Raw genomic sequence first — 21,726 nt, forward strand, 5'->3', positions numbered from 1 at the left:
GGCTTTGTGTGGCTTCTTAATGACTTGTGTTTAATGTTTACCTGGAAAAAAAAATCGTTTTCTTTAACGTCAGGGTTGGGCATATTTTTGCTACCACAACACACAGTGAAATGATAGGCATTACGGGGCTGCCTAGAGGGCAATAAAACAAATTTACACTACTTACATTAGATCATTAGGACAGTATTGTACAGTATGTAACATTAGTTCAGTATTATATCTTATATTATCTTATCTTATATTATCTTTTTTTATTGTTCTGTTTATTTTGTTCTGTGTACTTATTGTTTTGCACCGATCTCACAAAGATGTATATTTGCCCCTGTAGTTTTTCCCATGTGTACTGTACTACTGCGCTGCTATGTGTTGCACCAACGTCCTGGAGAAACGGCTTGTCGTTCCAGTGTGCTGTATTCCAGCTCTATAGAGAAATGATAATAGAAACCCACTTGACTTGATCAAAAGGATTACTACAAGAAGGTTCAGTGGTACAAAAAGGACAATGCTTATAATACTTGCAAAAATGTATGCAAATTGTGTAGGGGAATCAAGTCATTCATTTATTTACATGGAAATAAATAAACATATTTAATATTAGATATAGATTTATTTATTTATTTATTTATTTTTCATAAAATTCAACATGCAACACAAAGACTATACTGTATATTTGGAGCATGTAAAGCTACGCATGCGAAATAAAAAATAATAATGTAAATACATAGAATCCCCTGGTGCTAAGTTTCTAAGGTAACATAGTCTTAATATATTTCACTTTGCATCCAGTAAAAATAATTTCTATTCACAAAATCTATAACAATTGTATAGGCTCATGATCCCATAATATATTTTCAAAAGAGAATGAGATGAAAATGCCTTCATTTCATTTTTTCCTTAAATTTACAACAAATCATACAACAAATCTGGGATACTATATACTCCAGAAATTGAGGAAACTTGCCAAATAAATAGATAAAGTCACTTAAATTAATAAATTGAATCTTTCATGCTCCAGTTCACATGGACTGTTATATATTCTAATAGTTAATATAAAATGTGTTAAAGGTTTTACCAGGTTAATGCTCTGCTGCTTTACTGCATGGAAAGCCATGCTTTACCTAGAATAGCTTTAGGGCTTGCAAAATTCAATGTTCCAGTGAATGCCCAGAAAAAGCACTTTCCTTTTTTTCATGTGCCTAATAATGTCACAACAGAAGTGCAGACAAAGCAATATAATTTAATATATTTAAAACAAAAAATTAGCCTTAAAAATAAAAGAGGTCCTGCTAAAAATGTGAAATTATAGTCCAGAAAATTCTGCCAGTGAAAGTGCCAGAACATTCCAATAAGATTTCTTAAGCAAGAGACAGAAAGGCTCCAGCTGTTTAAATGTTAACCAGGGTCTAGAACCGTAATCTCTTAATAAAGCCCACGAGGCCTTCTTAGCACCTGTACCTGTTAACAGACCCATAAACACATTTCCATCGATGCAATAAATGTTTACTTTCCTGGAACTGCCACCGGAATATATTCATTAAAACAATTTATTAAGAAATAAATTGATAGTGACTGTAAATAGTATAAGTAAAAAACTAAAGTAAAGTAAAAGTAAAGGCAGAGAATGCTTCTGATTAATAAGTGACCAAACAAAAAAATGGAGATGGGTTTCCCAAGATAGTAACTATCCTTTATTTGATAACGTCTGATCAATGGAATGTGAAACTCAAATATTTGGTTCTTAGTATTTATTTAAATAAATACAATACAATATAATACTGTATACATGTCTGGAAACTAAAATATTAAAAAAAAAAAAAATCCAGAAATAAATTACACTGTCAGATATTCACAAAAATGATACACACACACAAAAATAAACTAACTGTATATTTTGAACAAGTTTTTTTTTTTTTTTTTTTTTTTACATAAGATTCTAATATTTTGATACTTGATTATAATGGTGACACTGAGCTGCTTTTGCTGACTGTTGTAGTTACTGTATTGACATCTGAGTCTCCTTCTGATGCCCAAGGGTTTTTTCCACAGAAGAGAAACTGCAAAGCATAGTCCCTGAACTGCAAGAGAGTGACATGAGGGAAAGAAAGAAATAAAATATTAATGACCCATGCCTCTTACTCTGTATGTTGTTGAGTTCACATATTGCATGTATTTAAAATGAATTATGATCAAAGTTGTCCACGGATGACATTGACCATTTTTAGCAGTACACTGGTGTTTCATTCTCCCCGGGGAATGGAAATATCTTATCTGACATTTCCAATCAGTATAAACAAGTGAATTATTTTATGGCTGCAAGTCTGATCTAAAATGTGTCAGTACATTGTTGTCTTTTAGTCTGACATGTTTTCTTTCCCCTCTGTTGGATAACCTTACACAGAATTTTGGTGGTTGAAGGTAATGCCTTCAAATTTTAGATGCTTATGAGCAAGCACCTGGGGCCTCTCAGGGAGCAAAAATAACCTCAACCTCTAACCCTATCCCTAACCATTTATTTTTTACTTACCATTAAATTTTTTGTAGGCTAGGTAAAAACAAAAATACTTATAAAGTACTCATAAAGGCCTGAGTGTCTATTTTCACATAAACCATTAACCACCCCTGTGGAGTGTGTCATGACAAAGAAATTCAATGCTGGATACTCCCAAAATAGGCGGAAATTCTTAGCATCTTTATTTGTACTTGCACTCAGCTACAGAACTATGTACTGGTCTGCGCTGCTTTGTGTACACTATTGTATTGGAGTGTATTGGACTGTCTTGCACTGTTTGCACACATGCACTTTATGTAGAGCTATGTAAATGTTCTTTGGGTTTTTTTTATGTGGCTCGGTGTTCTATGTAGCAACAGGGTCCTGGAGGAACATTGTTGTTTCATTTCACTGTGTACTGCACCAACTATATATGGTTGAAAAGACAATAAAAAAAACCTATTGACTTCTTGACTTGAAATTCCATTTTTTTAACCTCTATTAAAAAGAGTTAAGTTTCCCACATTTTATTAGACTTACATGTATACAAGTAATAATAATAAGTAATAATAAACCATTATTTATTTGGTAGACATTGCTATAAATTAAATTTCTAAGTATGTTGAGAGCAAATGTCCCAATTAGGCAAATCATTTATGTGTCATGGAGACAGGCTAATTTTCACAATATCCAAATTGCCTCAGCTTGATGTTTTCAAATGTAAGTTTAAATACAACTTGGACTTGTTTTCTCACTCATTGTTAAGTCAAAATCTTGCATGTACTTATTTCTAAACCAAGTAGTTCATCTGTTAATGCAAAACTAACCGCACCGGTATGTATAACCAGGCCATTGCTTGCTGTAAGAGGTAGAAAAGGTGCTGAAGACACCACCAGAGGACGCAATAATTTGGGGGAAAAAACGTTGGAAAGTTTTACGTATCAGGCGGATATAAAGCACCATCTAGAGGTGAGAAAAGAATTAAAGCTGCAATTTGCATTACTAAATGAGGTAATTAGCATAATTAATGGCTGAGGATCGAGAAGGAAGTGCAATGCTGAAGTGCTCATAGCTTCCAAAACATAAAAAAAAAAGAAAAAAAAAAGAATTTGGTCAGTTTGTCTTCTGTTACTTTTCTGCTTGTTGATGAAACTGACTGAAACGAAAAAAGTGAGTGGCTAACTAGGTAGATCTATAATTTATGTTATGTATTATATTTATATAATAACCTCCAGTCTTTTAGGGAGGCTTTCTTACTAGATTTTGGAGGGGGGATGTGGGGATTTGCCAGTCAAAAGAGCATTAGTAAGATCAGGCACTAATCCCAAAAGTGTTGAGGGGGTTGAGGTCAGGGCTCTTCTATCAGGTACTTTTCCATCTCCAACCTCAGAAAACCATGGCAATGATCTATGTTTGGATGTCTTAGTTCCAGTGAAGGGAAATAATATAACTATTAGGAACTACTATTACTAAGATATTACGTACAGTTGTGTGCTTCCACCTTTTGACAACAGTTTTTGGGTTGACCGGCATATGGGTATGAATCACGTACACCATACAGAATTTCTTTCTTTATATATGTTTGCTATAAAATTCAGTATATGTTGTTTATAAATATCTTAGCCACTGAAAATAGATTGATTCTAGGTAAATTCAACAAATATTTTATTTATTATTATTATTTTTTTAAAGATTTGATTATTACTTGTTAGATCTGTTTATACAAAAGTTTAGAAAATGTTTGTTACGAATTATGGAAAGTGTTGATGCTTTAATAAATTGTGTAATTGTTCTTATTGCTATAAGAAATTCATTATAGAATGTTATTCAGGCCAACATCTTAATATGGTCAATTTAGTGTACTCTATTTTCAGATCCAGTTATTGAAATTTGATCTACTGATGCCATTAATAATTCACACATTCTCTTAAGTGTTCAGTTGTTTTTATTTTATTGATTGAAGTGTTTCCCTCATCCAAGATAATGAAGACTTGTTTCATTTAAAATAATATGACTGGTGTGGGTTCCCTGATTAAGCTGTCACTTTAGAGCCCCCTAAGGTTAAAAAATGACCCTGTATAAAATTCAAGAAAAAGTGGTGCAGCTGTTAGATTTTTAGACTTCTATGACAAACATGTCTATAGTTTTAGGATTTCCAAAAATGGCTAATGTAAGTTAGAATTGCAAGCTTGTTTTTACTCACCTGTCTGTTCATGAATATATAAATGATGGGGTTGAAGACAGTGCTGCTCTTGGTCAGGTATGTGGGTATGGTAGCAATCACTGGGTTGATGTAGATGGTGGAGTCAAAGATCACAGTTAGGGCCAGAGCTGCATATGGCAGCCATGTAAGCAAAAAGGCCAGGACCATGACAACCACCATACGGGCCACTTGAACCTCAGCCTTGGCTGTGCTTCCACTTTCTGCCATTTGCAGCTTAGCCACCTCAAATGGAACAAGAAAAATACAAGGAAATTAGATACATTTTCTCCTTTCTGCTTTCAGTTAACAAATCCATTAAGATCTGGTAATTTATGTTCTTCATTTGTACTCAATGATCTTATCTTTCAACAGTAAACAAATTCAGCTAAAGATTGGCTAAAGTCCAAAAATCTGATTGTTTTTAATCAGATTGTATTATAATGAAATGTAGATGGTGATTTATCATCAGAAACTAGAGGCAATGTTTCTGAATAGGGATTTTCACCAATTTATTAAATGAAAAATGTAACGTATCTTTGTTTGGCCATTCTTAGTTTTGAAACTCATTCATACATCATAAACAAGACATTTTTCCATGGCAGTTAAGGAACTGGTATAGCTGTTGAAAATGATACATACCTGTCGTAAGGTATAAAGGAGGCGTGTGTAAGAGAAGACAATGGTGGCAAATGGCAGAGCGAAACAAAGCATGAAGTAGCACAGGATGTAGGAGACATTGACTGGGTCTCTGCTGTACCAGTTGGGGGCGCAGGAGGTCATCACACCCTCTAGTTGGTAACTGCCCCATCCAAACAGTGGTGGTGTGTTCCAAATGAAGGACCAGACCCAGGAAAAGACTACGCCTGCCAGTGCATGTTTGGTTTGGAACATCACTGCGCCCAGTGGTCTGCATACTACCATGTAGCGGTCAACAGCAATAACTGCAACCGAGCACAAACCAGCAATACCTGGCAGAGGTATAACACCAAGAGTTTCTTTTCGTAGTGCATTTCAAGCAAATTCATTTAAATTATGTTAAGAGCATTAGTCTTCAATTCTTCACACGATATTGAAATTATCCATACAAGACAGAGAGCTAACATTTGTTCATGATGTCACTAAGACACTACCATAATTTATGAAAAACAAAGTCAGGATATGGTGTTAAAAAACTATTTGTTTACATTAGCTAGATATTACAGAGTCTTAATATAATCCATGGCTTTGGATGGTTGCACTCTGTCAAAAAACATTAGCACAGTATCTCAAATATAGAACTAAAGAGAACACCAGAGCTTTAGTGGAGAGACTTACCAAAGAAGGCAACAGCAAAGCCTTCCAAGACACATCCAATCCTGCCAAGACTGAAGTAGCCCATGGCATTGGTGACTGCTGTGACTAGCCCCCCAAACACAGCGCAACCAAGATCAGCCACTGCTAAATTAACCAGAGCATAGTTCAGTGGCTGGCGCAGTTGTTTGTACCTCACTGTCACAATAATCACCACCACATTCAAGATGATGCCAGTACTGGAGGACAAAGCCATAAGGATTGCCAAGATGGTGTAGCCTATTCTTGGCATGATGTGATCATTTACTGAGCCTTGATGCGTTGTCTCAGCCTCTGAAAAGTTGGATAGATGAATGGATGCCATTTCCCCCCTTTTTGATTCACAGCCAAGAAGCTCAAGAAAGATCTAGTAGTTCAGGGTTTCTCATCCAGCGCCTCTATAGGCTTACTTGGACGAGGTCATATGGGATCCATCCTTGGTTTTTATGGAGAACTCTTCCACTAAAAATGGCTTTTAAGCATACGTGACATAAGAAGACAAAATCCTTAGATCCGGATTGTCCATGGAATTATTCTAACAGCTTATTCTTTGCCAGATCTATGACAGCACTCTTCTTGATTGCTTTATCATTCTCTAAGGAAAAAAGGAAGAAAAATTAATTAGAAAGGGGAAAAAATTGGGTCACATTCCATCTGCTCAAAAGAAAGGAGTGGTAGAAGGATAAGATGTTCATACATGTACCAATGCATAATCCATAATACATGTTGAAATCATATTTCAGTACATAATCACATTGTCTATAATATGTAAGTAAGGAGAATAAAAATGTAACAAAATTTTAAATTTTACATTTTGTTCTTTCACTTCTAAAGTTTCAATGCTGATGTCATATGCTGCCCATGACATAGTAGATCTTTAATTTTTAATATTTTTTTCCCCTATTAAACCATTCCACCACAACGTTTGACAAAGATCACTGTGCTTTAGACATTTTCTAGTAATATATACACCTTTTCTAGGAACACAGTATGTCTGACTGAGGGCGGTTACATATGAAGTACGTCAAAGATGAGAGGATGAAAGAGAGCTGGTATTTAAAGACAGAATGATGGCTATTATTTAAATGAAGTTACTTTGCAAGTATTTAGGTCATCAGCTACTAATAGCTTAGCATGTCATCTATTTTATGTTCAGTAGAACAATAATTACAGTATACGTAGGATGCAAACATATACACCAGTCTTTTTTCTGCTTTGTTTTCATTCACAAACATCAATCATAATATTATACATCAATTATACATATTTGTTGATGTTCACAAAGGTCCAAGCCATGGGGCATCTATAAACACAAATTAATGCAAAGAGCTTTTACACAAAATCAATAAATTATTAACAGGCCATTGTGCTGTGGCTATGGTTTTCTCAGACCAGGATGCCCCTGTGTCTTTGCTCAGTGGGAGATGAAGTTGGTCTGTGAATAGTCTAAATCAGTCCACAGGTCATTTACAAGGCACTTCAAGAAATGCTCTGTAGGCTCACCTTCATTAAAAGCATTGAAAGAATCCCAGATTCATCAACAAGGTCACTCCAGAATCATTTGGCCAGTAAGCTTATCATAACAGCATGCATTTCTGCTGTTTTTGCCAAAGTGATCATTAGCAAAAAGGTTTTCAGAGATTTTCAGCTTATTCTTGCACTAATAAGCATATGCTCCAAAATGCTTTGGTGCATTGCCATGGCTGCCACATGCACCTTTTACATAGATCAGGACTTGCTTATATCTAGTCCCTGAAGAAAAAAGAAAGTACCATGGGATTTGGGCCATGCAACAAATAAAGCCAATAGGGTGCATACAATTCACAGAACAGCACCCACCAACTGGAAGAATAAACCAAGCCCTGGGTGCTAGGGGCCCTTGCATTCAATAGTGTTTCCTGGACTGTTAGGACCTCATTTCGTGGTTCGGTACATGGCCTGTTCCACACTTGACTTGGCCAAATCTCTCCATCCATTTGAGACAGCAGATCTGATTGGGGATGAAGCGGCCAAGCCATTTCAACCACTAGTGAAAGCAGTAATGGAAACCAAGGTCTTGCTGCCTGCCTTGAATCCACATGCCAGACTTTGTGGTCTAGTTGCTGATTTCAGTGTAATGTTGGAAGACTCAACCACAGAGGGGGAAAAACATATAACAACACAGCAGTATCCAGATCACCAGGGTCCTTGGTCATCAGGGGAGACAAGACTTATTACAAACATCTTTCTAACATGGGAATGTAATAGGAAGGACCCTAGAGGTCATTAGAACATAAAGCCAAGTTGCAGTGAACTAAAGGAACCACATAAAGTGCCATGTTGCCTTCATGCTTCTGAAGCCTGTGTCTCTTGTTGCTGGATGTTGGCAGTGCAACTAAACATTTGTTTTATCTACGGATTTGTGAAAGATTCTAACCCAAATCAGGTTTGAAATCTCTAAAGAAAGCCATTAACATCATTGTGCAGGCAATGTCTGAGCCAAACACTACATAATTACGATCTAAGGTCCCTTTTGCGATCTGTCAAAAAACAAATAAAAGAAACAGATACATGTCCACCATATCTTAAAAATAAATGAATACATTTAAATATTCTACTGAAACTTTAACAGAATATACAAAATACCTGACCACATGACTTTAATGGATTAACTGAAACATAATAAAAATAGCAGAAACAGAACTCCAAAGATGTGAAAATAAATGTTTTATCCGTGGTGTATTGCGACCTTGTGTGTTCACAGGACAGGCTCCTGATCCTCTGATACCCTGATTGTGATAAAGTGGTTATTAGATGAATACATTATCAACCTATATTTAAATCTTTATCAATGTGAAATGAATTAATTTGGATTAATATCATACATTTTTATTTAGCCCAAAGACAGGGAAATGTGGATACCATATTCAGACTAACACCATGTGGCTTTATAATACATACTCTGAAACTTTCGCACTTTTGGTTCATTGTTATTGAAGACTTCATTGCTTGGCACACAAGCACGTGAATTAAGATAAATACAATTCAAATAAATATACATACATATGCAGTATATTATATTAGGTGTAACTAATATCTATCTATCTATCTATCTATCTATCTATCTATCTATCTATCTATCTATCTATCTATCTATCTATCTATCTATCTATCTATCTATCTATCTATCTATCTATCTATCTATCTATCTATCCATCTATCTATCAGCTGTTAGTTTAGGATTGGGATCGGTCTTCGCATTGTGAGTGTGGAAATGCTCTTACTTTCACTGTGGGTTTTAGTGTTGTTGTTTTTTTTCGATTAGATTTCAGAATATGTTATTCGTGATGAAGATTTTTTTCCGACCACATTTTTGCCTTCCAGGTTTTAATAATTTGTTGGACAGTTCTTAACCCAATTTTAGTAGTTTCAGCAATCTCTTTAGTTGTTTTCTTTGCTTGATACAAGCCAATAATTTGACCCTCCTGAAACAGAATATATTTTTTCATGACCATAGGATATGTCTTCACACATAATTGCTCAAGAAACAAAAAGCTTCTCTCTCTTTAAGAAAAGAAAAGCTGAACGTGGCCACTAGATGACAGCAGATTGCTTCTCGGTAAGACTCTTCTGAGGCAGGCTTACGTGTCATCTGTTTTTCTCAGCTCCAATCTTCAGTCTACTTCTACTCCTCAAAAAAGCACATGCATTTCTTGGCAATATGCACGAGTATTATAAGATGGATTTTTGTTCCATTTTGAGCGGCCAGTTGCAAAATGACAGCTTGAACATGTAGTCTGGCAATCCACCGACACTTCTGGCGCAATTAACTGGTAATTACCTGTTCCCTCAAGTGTGCATAATTCATAAGTTCTCGACGATTTAATGGGTCTTATTGAATAATCAGTTAAATGAGATCATGTAATTTTAGGGAATATATACACACACACATATACACACACACAGCCAGTACCATGGCTAGCACCTCAGTAGAAACCCTGTATTCTAAACACTGCTGCAGATGAAGAGCAGATTAATCCACTGCTCATGTCTATGTTGTATGTTCCATTAAAAATCAGAGCCTTTTCTAGCACGAGGGGGTGAGGGAAACAAAATAAACCTCTGTGTGTATGTGTGTGTGTGTGTGTGTGTTTGTGAAGTTTGTAAGAAGCTGTAACTAGCTTGGTCTTGCTGACAGTCATGTGTTTTGAACTGATAGCAGAGAGCAGCCTGCAGCATTGGGGCTGTTGCTTTGAATGACTTTTGCTTGGCCGTACGGTCAAGATTGCACCATGTGTCTTTTTGTGAGCGTGTGTGTATGTATTTAAGCTGCTTTTTCCTCCCTTCAGCAGCAGTAACAGACACACACCATTAGCATTGCCTGTCTGAACTTGGAGGTCTATGTCGTCACACTGCAGAAAACCCTGACATGCTCTGGCCAGAATCCCCGACTGAATCCTGGAATTTAATGATAAAGGAAATCTGGCAGAGGATGAATGTATTCTCCTTCCTCTCTGTTTCTGCCTATAACCTTTCCTCCAGTGCATATCATAGCTGTGTACTTCTTTTGCACAAAACTGTCAGGTGCAACTGTTTTTTTTAAAGACTGTTCATGAAGTACACATTTATTACTTTCTCTAAAGCTTGGACTGTTTGTCAGACAGGCTGGGAGATCACATATCAGAGTCTATATCCTGTGTATGACAGCACTGTGTATGACTGATCCTGACTCGAAATGGAGGCTGTCCAATCTTTTTTTTTTTTTAGATGCACCTCTTTAATTTCCTGTTTCAGGGAGCCCAGGTTTGGCTCTGCAGACTAAACACTTACCTTTGAAGATTGAACTTAGTATGTGTATTTTAATGAAGTGAGCCAGACCACATTGAATAAAGGGAATGAATGCATCTGGAAGGAAACTAATTGTGGGTTAAACATTAAAAGAAGTAGGGGAATAAGGGGGGATGCTTGTTAGAGGATGGTGAAAGTCTCTCCAATTAGATACTTAAGCATGTCAACAACAGACAGTATTTAAATGAGTAGGATTTTCTGTAATAGTTTCTGCTACGAAAAACAACAAAGAACTAAAACAGAACAACAACCAACAAACTCAAATAAATCACATTCTCACTCTCTTACTTTCAGTAACCACTTATCCTAGTCTGTGTCACAGTGTATCTGGAGCCTATCCCAGAAACACTGGATGTGAAGCAGGAATACACACCTAGGGGCAATTTATCTTGTCACCCTCTAGGTGACTTGACATCAACATCAAAAACTGGGGACTCTGGTGCTCTGAGGTGGCCTGAATACCCACTGTGACTCCACACTAAATTAAATCACATATTTGGCATCTTGGAGAACATGAAACAATTAATAAAAGATGACTAAAGATGTATTTATCTGTATAACATAATAATAATAATAATAATAATAATAATAATAATTTTATTTATTTATTTATTTATTTATTTATTTATTTAATTTTAATTTAATGGGTTTTTTTTTATTTATGGGAAATTGAACATTTGGATAGCCAAGTGATAGCATAGAATTTTTTTCTAGCCACATATTCATGTAAAATAAATAAAATAAAGCTAATTTAGAATAAAGTGTTACTAATTTGACTATGTAAGTATGACAGATGCTTGGTTGTCATTCGGGATTAGGCATGTCCTATGTCGTCAGTAGTTCATGGTGAAGTGGATTAGGATCAGGAGTGAAGCTGTGTGACAATTGACTCCACATTATGATTTGCTTCCTCTGAGTGCACAAATATATTCAGGCAACACAATACAACCAATGATTAAATATAGTACGTTATTCCAAATGTAAATATTCTTCTGTAAGTTTTAAAAATATTTCTAATGTTATGAATGATTAATAAATGAAATAATATTTGACCTTGTAATTAAAAGACTCAGACACATATGTAGGTGTAAGAGCTGTAATAATAAAGTAAAAAGCAGGAAATCCTGGTTCCTATATAACATTAGTGGCCAGACAATTGCGAGGTGGCCTTCTTTTTGTAATGCGTCTGTCAGGTGCCTCAATATTTCTCAGCAAGGCCACTTCTTCATATAAAAGGTTTTAGCAGTCAGGCCACCATAGTGAACCGGTGTTAAATAATTCAGGTACAATTTCTCTTTAAATAGTTTATTTCATGTTAACTGTAATGGAATATAATAACTGTTTTACTATTTATGTCTATAAATGATCACTCAGTTTGATCTGTTTAATATTTTAATTCATTGAACTACAAAATAGAGGGCAAAATGTCTTAGTGTTTAAGGCCTTAGCATTTCTTTTCTTTCTAATTATTATCATTAACATATTATTCATTTGGGTTTCTACACAAAACAATTTGTTTGAGTTGGGATTTAGGACAGAAATCCTCCAACAGGTAATGGTTAAAGATGTGGGCTGGATAGCAAGTGCCAACCAAGCGGTGTCTGTACGCCATACTCAGTAAGCCCAGGCTGGGCTATTGGTGCTGGCGGTGGTTTAGTGACTCTCTCTAAGCTGTGCTGTCAATGGAGACGGCAGTCTGGCAGCAATCCCAAAGCAGACAGCAATGCGACAGCGCTCTCCAGAGCTTTAGGAAGCAGTGAACCCACGGTCTCCTTGTTTCTCAGTTGGATAGCACAGACAGCCTGAGCTATATGTGGGAGGTACAGCTCCACTAAGCCTTAAACCTCTTTTGAAAATGACTTGAAGTAACGAATCTGTAGAACCAGACACTCTGAGTGGTCTCACACACACACACACACACACACACACACATGCACGCATGCACACACACACACACACGCACGCACACACTCAAAATTCAATTCAATTTTATGTGCATTGTGCTTTTAACAATAGACACTGTCACAAAGCAGCTTTGCAGAAATCCAGATTTAGAATTACATTCCTAATGAACAAGCCTAGCATGAGGTAAAATATAAATTATTATACTTCTTTATTGTGTACCATGAAGTCAACTAGGACTAAGTGTATTGAAAGGATCTTCAGTATGAGCTTCATGGTATTTATGATCACAGCAGCAGTTCATAGGCAGTAATCATCTACAGTATTCAGGTGACATTGTCCACTTAATAAAGGATGCAGCTTGGGCTTAAACTATGCATTCTGGCTGTGTTGCAGAAACACACACTCTTTATTTAACTCGCTAATAAATGAATAAAATAATTCTAATTGTGAAAGGGAAGACTGAATACTGCTCAGTGCAGCAGTCTTCCAGGAAGTAAGTTTGAAAAATGTGTGAAAAATAAGCACCGCCTCCCAAAAACAATGATTAATATGCAGGAAGTAATGAAATGTCACTGATGCATTGGAGGTGATTAATGCTGACCGTAAGCATTGCCATTAAATGAGGCTTAGCACCTTCATCCTCACACACTCATGCACATTCAGAGGTTCCATCTCAGATACTTTTTAATTTTTTACCTTTATCCCATGTGTGATTTTAAATCTGTAAAACAAAGTGAAAGTAGTTCATCTGTCTGCATACTGATAAGCACTTTAAGTCCCAACTCTAGGCTCACTGGACATCCTGTCTCTTCAGAATTATAATACAATTTACTCACTGTGTTGTCGCCAGTTACCCAGCATGCATCATGGTTTTTCATCCCTGTTTTTTGTCTCAGTGTGTCTCACTGAGAGTTAATCACACTTGTATATGTTCCTGGTTTGTGTTTAAAGTCTTTGTGTAGTCTTGCTTCTTCCTATCCAAGTTATTTTACAAGAGTAGTCTTTATGAGTTATTGTCTTTATGCTTTTGTATCCAGTGTTTTGTGTACTTCCATGTTTCGAACGTTGAACCCAAGAATATACACATTCCTACTAAAAATACCAAGAAGAGGTACAAAAAAACATGTAGATTAAGTTTAAAAATGGCATGCTCTAATGTATACTAAATGTGACCTTTTTTTCTTAACATGACAAGAAAAAAAGCAGTGACATAAGCAATACTGGCATTTTACAGTACATAAGAGTGGTCAGTGACATATACACAGCTGATATCCTGCAATCTCACACCATCCCTCTCTCGCTCTATCTTTGACTTTCTCTGTCTCAAATGACTAGACTCTTGGCTCCACCTTCCTTTGCTGCTCTAGCTATTCTTAGATTAGACAAATTTAATTATGCATGTTGTCATAGTGCTTTTAGTACTGAACTGTAAGATCTAAAGATGAAGAAGGGCAAAGAGGTGAATGCTTAGTTAGACCACTTCTTGTGGATGTGCGGTCAGTGGTGTTTTGTGCTTGTGCTTGCATCTTTGTAAGTGTGTGCAGGTTTTGTACTTTTCTCAGGGGTTGACTTAGTTGTAATAACTTGTCTGTTTTATGTGATTCGAGATTTGAAAGCACAGCATAATAGCTGGAGGAAGCTCAATAATCTAATGTCCTTAGGGTTCAGACCTTTTGTCAGCATGGCGAGAAAGTAGTATAGACATTATTATTATTAAAGCGGGGGAAAAAAATCCAAACACAAGGCTGTACTATTGTCAGAATCAATGCAAGGGTCAGGTGATGAACAGACTTGAGGACAAAACCAGACTACAGTAAGAAAGATCACTGAACTATGTATATTTAATGGATTTTCAAACAAATCTTGCAAGTGAATGAATCGTTATCATCCACTTACATTTACTGAAGTTTTCATTCACTTAAGTCCTGCTTGTGTAAAGTATGTGACTGCTTTGGCAGCATTTCCTTTAGTAGTGTGCAGGCTATGAAGGACCATGTAATTGGTTGGACCTACTGAAAGAATGGTGCTTGCTGTTGAGTCTGAACGAGAGCGGTACTGATTCTGTACAAACTGAAGGAACTAGCTCCTGAATGATATGAGTGTGCTGGGACACGTCGGTCATGAATGAAATGAATTCATTCAGTACTGATGTGGTTCAACAAGCTCGAGAACCAGTGACATCTGTGCACAAACATAATTCCAGTTTAAAAGCAGAGTGTGGGCTGTGAAGGAGCTTGTCACTGGTTGGATTGAATGAATACACCCCTTACTTTGAGTCTGAACAGGAGTGGTAGACTTAGTGATTCTGACCGAACTGGTAATTGTCCTTCATGAACGAATCGACTGAACTAGTTGAGCGAACAAAGCTCTGCTGACTCATTTATGTCAGTTCGGCTGATATATCCATGGGTTTCGTTCAGAGTAGTGTGTAGCACTAAGACAAGCCTTATGTTCCTAATCAGCTATACACAGTTGGGTAAGAATGACTGATGGCTATTTTTAAAAATGAGTTCCTAATTACTACTACACATATGTAAAAATCTCTTTTTCCCCCCAAAACACATGCATATTCTCATTCATGACATCTCTCTCAAAACTAGCCTGCACTGGCTGAAATATCTCTCCTAAAATATTACCAGACTTTCTATTTGTGTATTGGACATGTCAATTTTAATGAATCATAATACTTAAACTTGAGTAAACGAATCAATTAATTACTCATAACATCTAAAAAGATGCTCACTGGCACAGTGTAATGATATGATAAGGTAAAGAACAAATCATTTTGGTGAAAGCAATCAAAAGATTTGAGTCACTGGGATAAAAATTATAGAAAAATTACCACTGCTAGTAGAAAGGGTTGGTGGGTCTGGGCACAATGGAGCACTGGGTGATACTTTTCACTGGAGTGTGAGTGGTTTATAGTGTGTGGATGCATGTGAGTGATCAGTAACCAGGTGAGCATGAACATGACATTGTAATCAATGGCAGCCATGTCTGTAGGCTGCAGCACCTTCTGAGAAGGTGGATTTTGTTGCCAAATTTTGGCTATTCATTTACATCTTCCAAAAACTCTCTGGTAGGTGTGAATAAGTGTGTGAACGAGTGTGTCTGCATGGTGCCCTGTGATGGACTGGCATTCCTGCCTCGTGCCCAGCTTTCCTCCCAGATATGCTCCAGATCCACCTTGACCCTGACCAGAATAAAGTGCTTATAGAAGATATACAAATAAATGTAAGACAAATGCATGATATAAGAAGCATAAGGCATTTGAAATGGAATACCACTCATTTCTCTCAGAGGTTAGTCGAAGTCCAACAAAATTAAATCCATTAAATCTTTTACCAAATATAGCATCTAGCTTTTTGAATCATATCATATGAGTGGTGGTTATTAATAACTGCAATGGGTTCTTGTCGGATATGAATGTTAATTTTTCATGACAAATCCTGTATCTATTGCAATATTAACCATCAAAACAGCTAGCAAATTAGGGTCAGTTCCAATACAAGACGGAATAGGATTTTATTTCAGTTCTTAAAATCAATACGAAGTTTAGGATTGAGGTTTATGATATATAGCGTTTCATCACTGGTGTATATGAAGTGAGCTGTTTTATAGAACTCATAAAATGATACTCTTCCATGATACTAGTAAAAAAGAAACTAAAATGTTTGATCTAGTGTCTGCTGTGCAATTATTAAATACATTGCAGGATATTAATATTTTATGAATTGTTTCAGACAGCTCTCTTTAATTTTTTTTTTTTTTTGAGTCAGACAGTTTATTTTTGATGCTTGAGGGAGAAATACTGTCTCTGTCTTTACTCTCCAATTCTATTCTGGTCCTATTATCATTCTCTCTCTCTCTCACTCTCTCTCTCTCTCTCTCTCTCTCTCTCTCTTTCTATTTACTTCTGCATTCACTGTCTCTCATCATGATACTGATCAGTACATTATATGGTCCAGTAATTCTCCCTCTCCTTCCTGCACTCACTCTATTCTCTCTCATTTACTCAGCTGTCCATCTGCTCCCCTACTTTTGTCTCAGATGCTTTGTCCTCTCGCTGACTCTCACCTGTTCTGTCTATCCAGTGTCTACTCTTAATTTGGCTGATTCCTATTAAAACATTCAGGATCTTTTTGTCCTTCTCCTCTCTTGCCTTTAGTTTCTCTTTTTCACCCATTTACTTTTTTACACCCTCATTTAGTACATGTTTTTCACCGTTTGCTCCATTGTGTTGATATATTAGCTCATTAGCAGTCTTATCATGATTTCATTTTGTGAAAAAAAAAAAAAACTGTCAGATACAACACTGCTGACACAGTGTTTTTTTCCCCTGGCAGAACACTTATTCATTTTATATTAATACTCACTCACCTACCTATAAATCTGTACATCACTGTTCAAAAGTTTGGAATAATTCAACCTATATATATTTTTTAATTAAAATGACATTAGGTGCATGGTATTCTCTATACATGGTATACAGTCTACACATGGTTAATATTTTAAAGCCGGAAACAGTCGGAAACCGCAAATTTTAAGAACATCTTCACATATAAACACATCAGTAATATTAGGTCCATTAGTTCCTAATGTTAAATTATCATGTTAAAAGGCAGATTGATCATTTTAAAAACCCTTGTGCAATTAGGTTAGCACAACTGAAAACAATTTTGCTATTTAAGGAAACATTCTTTTGACTACTTGAGTATCTGGAGCATGAGAATTTGATTGTTGTCTCAAAATGATTAAATATTCAAGATTTATGTTTGTTATGTACACAGTTACATACAATATACTACTTGCAGTGAAATGAAAACCCGGCCACTCCTCCGAGACTGTGCACAAATATAAACTACTGTCAATTTAAGAGCTTAGTTTAAAAAAAAAGAATGAATAGAAACAATAAGAAATAACAAGAGGTAATAGAAGGTGATGTGCAATATATCACATGTAACATGTAATAGCATGAGGAAAACCCATCTCCCTCCCCTCATCCTGACCATGTTCTACAGAGGGATATCGAGAGCATTCTGAGCAGCTGCGTCACTGCCTGGTTTGGGAACTGCACCGTCTCGGATCGCAAGACCCTCCAGTGGATAGTGGGGACAACTGAGAAGATCATTCTAGTCTCTCTTCCCTCTATCACGGACATTTACAACGTATGCTGTTAGCTTTGTGGAGGACCCCACATACCCCTCACACACACTATTCACCCTCCTGCTGTCTGGAAAGAGGTACCAAAGAAAACAGTTTCTTTCCTCAAGCCATTCAGGCTCCTCAACATCCAGAACTGTATCAACTCTCTCTCTCTCTCTCTCTCTCTCTCTCTCTCTCTCTCTCTCTCTCCCTGTCTCTCTCTGAACTGACCTGTGTCAACTATGTGTGATTCAACACACACATCTATAATTCCACTCACGCTATAAATGTTTACATTTGCACAATTATTTAATTGCTGCCACTGCTATTTTTGCACACTTCAAACACCTACTGCTGCTATATGTATATGTTTACAAAACATATAAGAAACCACTGGTCTACAGTTCCTCTAGTTTGCACATCTTTCTCCGGTGCTATGTGTCCTGTACTGTTTTTTGCTGTTGTCTTCTGTCTTGCACTGTTTGTACTTGGTTGCACACGTTCCACTTTATGTAGCTAGGACAATTACTTTCTGTCCTGAGCTGTTGTTTTTGTTCTGTAGCTATATGTTGTTATATTGTCTTATGTAGCACCAGGGTCCTAGAGAAACGTTGTCTCCTTTCACTATGTACTGTGTGTCAGCTATATGTGGTTGAAATGACAATAAAAGCTTCTTGACTTTTTGATTTGATGATGTGCAATTATGTTACGATTGAGAACGTGCAAGCATTACATAATGCAAAGAGTTTATTTATTGTGCAGGTGAGTCACATGACCTAACAGTAACATATAGTATGCAGAATTTCAATATATGGGTCTTTATGGAATTCTAAGAGATTTGGAAGATCAAGAAACTTCTCACGAGACTCTCAGTTTTACCCATAAGACTACAGAAGCACACGGATGAATTTCTCTAGGATGAATTTCAAAAGAAAAAAAAAATCATATCTATGACTGGGCAAAAGAACACAGACCTTGGATGGGAGATGACTGAAAAAAGTGTTGGACTGACAAAGCTAAGTTTGATATGTTTAGTTACTGTGGAGAAACATTATGAGATGCATAACAAATGAAAAGATACTGGAGGGGATCTGTCTAGCTTGGTGGAAGAAATGTGATGGTCTGGGTGTGTTTTGGTGCTAATAAACTAGCATATTTTTATAGTATAAAAGTAATCTTAAAAACAGCACTTGACTGAAGTTTAGTTCTACAACAGGACAAAGACCCAAAACACTGCTCCAAATTCCGCAAGACTCATTTAATTTAATTGAACTTAACCTAGTTACTTTAGTTTCTATTTAGTGAAGCAGTCAGTTGGAATATTGCCTGTAATGGATTGGCCAATGGAATCACCAACTCTTAAATCTAACATGTTGCAGAAGCAGCTTGACCAGATGGTACCAAGAATGTGCCCATCATGCAATCCATCTAGTGCAAGGGGCTCCAGGAAGCATAGGGAGAACCAGATTACCTAAACAAAGCGAACAGCTAGAATGCCAAAGGTCTGTAAGGCTTTAACTGCTACAGATGAAGGATTTTCTGATTAAAACAAAGTACTTATTATTTTAGTTTCTAAACTTATCACTGTCTTGACTATATCTTCTATTTATTTTGCAACTTATTTGAAGAATAATAGTATTGGGTTTTATGGAAAATGTGAAATTTCTGATTGCTTAGAAACTTTTGAACAGTAGTGTATTTGTGTCAGTTGATGTGTTCTGTATGAAATGGGCACTTTTTATACAAATCTTTGACAGTTGAAGGAAATGAGGTATGCTGTTAAAGATTTATTGCTGTTTTCTGAAAGCAGAGTCATGCAGAAACATCAACGACACAAAGTGTTTTCGTTTCAGGATTAAGCCTTGGTGCCTGTACCATTCTACTTTAGAGATGTACCCATATATTTTATTGCTCAGAATGAATAGATAACATTTGCTGATTGAATGCTGATTGATCTGGTGGTGAGCTGAACCCCTGTTTCAGGTTACTTTCTTCATTAAGGAGGTATTTGATCACCCATCTAAAGAGTAAGGCATATGGAGAGGTGCTCTTCAAAATGCACCGACAAGCTGGGTGCAGAGTATGCCATCACCTTCTGCATACTGGTTGCTCAAACTGGGTGGAATGAGATGGCCTTTATTCCAGCTTATTGGAGAGGACAGTGGGAGGACATTTAAAGAAAGAAAATTGAGAGATGAATACCTATCCCTAAACTAGATTTCCCACCCAGTCAGGAAGGATAACCTGAAAACCACACTACTCAAAACCTGGAAACCTCGCTCTCCCCCAGAAATGTCAGAGTCCAGGGATCTGGACAAATCACAACTATCACCAAAAGAATGCAGCTGAAGTATTAATCAGGGACTCTGGGGGATCTCACCACCAACTGCCCAGTGAAACCCAAAGCTTCTTATATAGTAGCCTTTATATGTCACATATATATTACAGCACAGTGAAATTCTTTCTTTGCCTATCCCAACTATGGACGTTGGAGTCAGACATAATGCAAATCCCCTGGAACAGTGAGGGTTAAGGGCCTTGCTTAAGGACCCAACAGTAGCAGCTTGGCAGTGCTGGGGCTTGAATACCGATCCTCTGATGAGCAACCCAGAGCCTTAACCGCTTGAGCAACCACTGCCCATTGTTGAGTGACAATTCCAGTTAATATCTTGTTGCTTCTTTCACTGTTGCTGTCCAGATTAGCTGGGATGCTGGTTCTGTCCATGTTGCAGGCTTATTTGAGTCTGGTGTAGCAGGCAGCTCCATTGAAGAACATTATTTCAGAGCCTACTACATACCCACAGAATCGCATTCACCACCATTGCAGGTGAGGTTTAGGACAACATTTTGGAACTGGGAGAGTTCTGTGCCATACTAAATCCCTACCATATCATGTTGACACTATCTCGCTGCTTGTCACTGACTCACATGTTTATTCTGCTGTTTTAGGACTTCCATGGCTCAAGAAATAAGATGACACTTCTATAAACTGGTTGGAAGGGGAGATAATCACCCAACTGCTCAGACTGGTGTCTGCAAATTCAGTGCTGTTCCACATCCATAGAAAGTATGGCAGTTAAGTGAATGGAGTGTGTGCCACCAGAGTATCAACATCTAGAAGCAGAGTGTTACCATGCTACCTTCCCATAATATTCAAGAATGCTTTATAGATGGTATGTATGGAAAATCTGATAAAATATTATTATTACTATATAATATTATACTTTTGCTGTTAATTATAATTAACAGTTTCTTGATTTAGGACAGACATCATTGTTTTAAAGCATAGCTTGCTCAGGCAGTGACGTTAGGTTCCACAGGACACCTGGGTCAGGAGCTGATATAGAGCTAATATACAGCAATACCTAACTACTGATAACCAAGCCATAACCAAAATCTAGTTATAATGAAAGTGATGGCTTCATTATAGAGTTAATCTTCCATGAGTCTCACAGGGTTCATCATGGGGACCAGAAGGATTCGAATGAGCTTTGCTACTTCTTTATATAGAAAGATCCCTGCTATTCTTGAATCAACAAGCACTGTATTTCAAATGTGATCACCACATAAACCTCACAGGTAAAGGAAATTTACATGTTTCCAGCAAAGACTGAGTATTATATTAACATGCATCATATAAGCAGTAAGTGTCACTTTTCACCACAGCAGAAACAGTGACCCTTCTTTCTCCAACCTTTTTCCTCCTCTCCTGAGAACTAGCATCAATACTTTCCCTTTCTTTCACTGAGCAGTGTTGATAATTTGAGGGTTGTGTCTTGGTCTCCATGCATGAATAATGCTATCTGTACATATGGTTATGAACTGTCCA

At 36.8% G+C, this 21,726-nt stretch overlaps 1 protein-coding gene across 1 annotated transcript; it reads right to left on the minus strand.

The window, feature by feature from the left end:
• Nucleotides 1-1,952: 1,952 nt before the first annotated feature.
• parapinopsina (parapinopsin a) lies at nt 1,953-6,345 on the minus strand. The gene is made up of 4 exons (XM_058389994.1): nt 6,006-6,345; nt 5,331-5,659; nt 4,692-4,934; nt 1,953-2,075 (listed from the first exon to the last, which is right to left on the minus strand). The coding sequence occupies exons 1-4, from the start codon at nt 6,343-6,345 to the stop codon at nt 1,953-1,955; spliced, it is 1,035 nt and encodes a 344-aa protein (XP_058245977.1).
• Between the last annotated feature and the right edge of the window lie 15,381 nt (nt 6,346-21,726).

The sequence above is a fragment of the Hemibagrus wyckioides genome, linkage group LG05 (genome assembly GCF_019097595.1).
Source record: "Hemibagrus wyckioides isolate EC202008001 linkage group LG05, SWU_Hwy_1.0, whole genome shotgun sequence".
NCBI lineage: Eukaryota > Metazoa > Chordata > Actinopteri > Siluriformes > Bagridae > Hemibagrus > Hemibagrus wyckioides.

What these genes read in the sequence shown, in the direction of transcription:
- parapinopsina (XM_058389994.1), bottom strand. Translation starts at nt 6,345, where the DNA reads ATGGCATCCATTCATCTATCCAACTTTTCAGAGGCTGAGACAACGCAT. An exon ending in CTTTGCTGTTGCCTTCTTTG is followed by an intron (nt 5,660 to 6,005) that starts GTAAGTCTCTCC and finishes TACCTCTGCCAG; the next exon opens with GTATTGCTGGTTTGTGCTCG. An exon ending in ATATATTCATGAACAGACAG is followed by an intron (nt 2,076 to 4,691) that starts GTGAGTAAAAAC and finishes ACTCTCTTGCAG; the next exon opens with TTCAGGGACTATGCTTTGCA.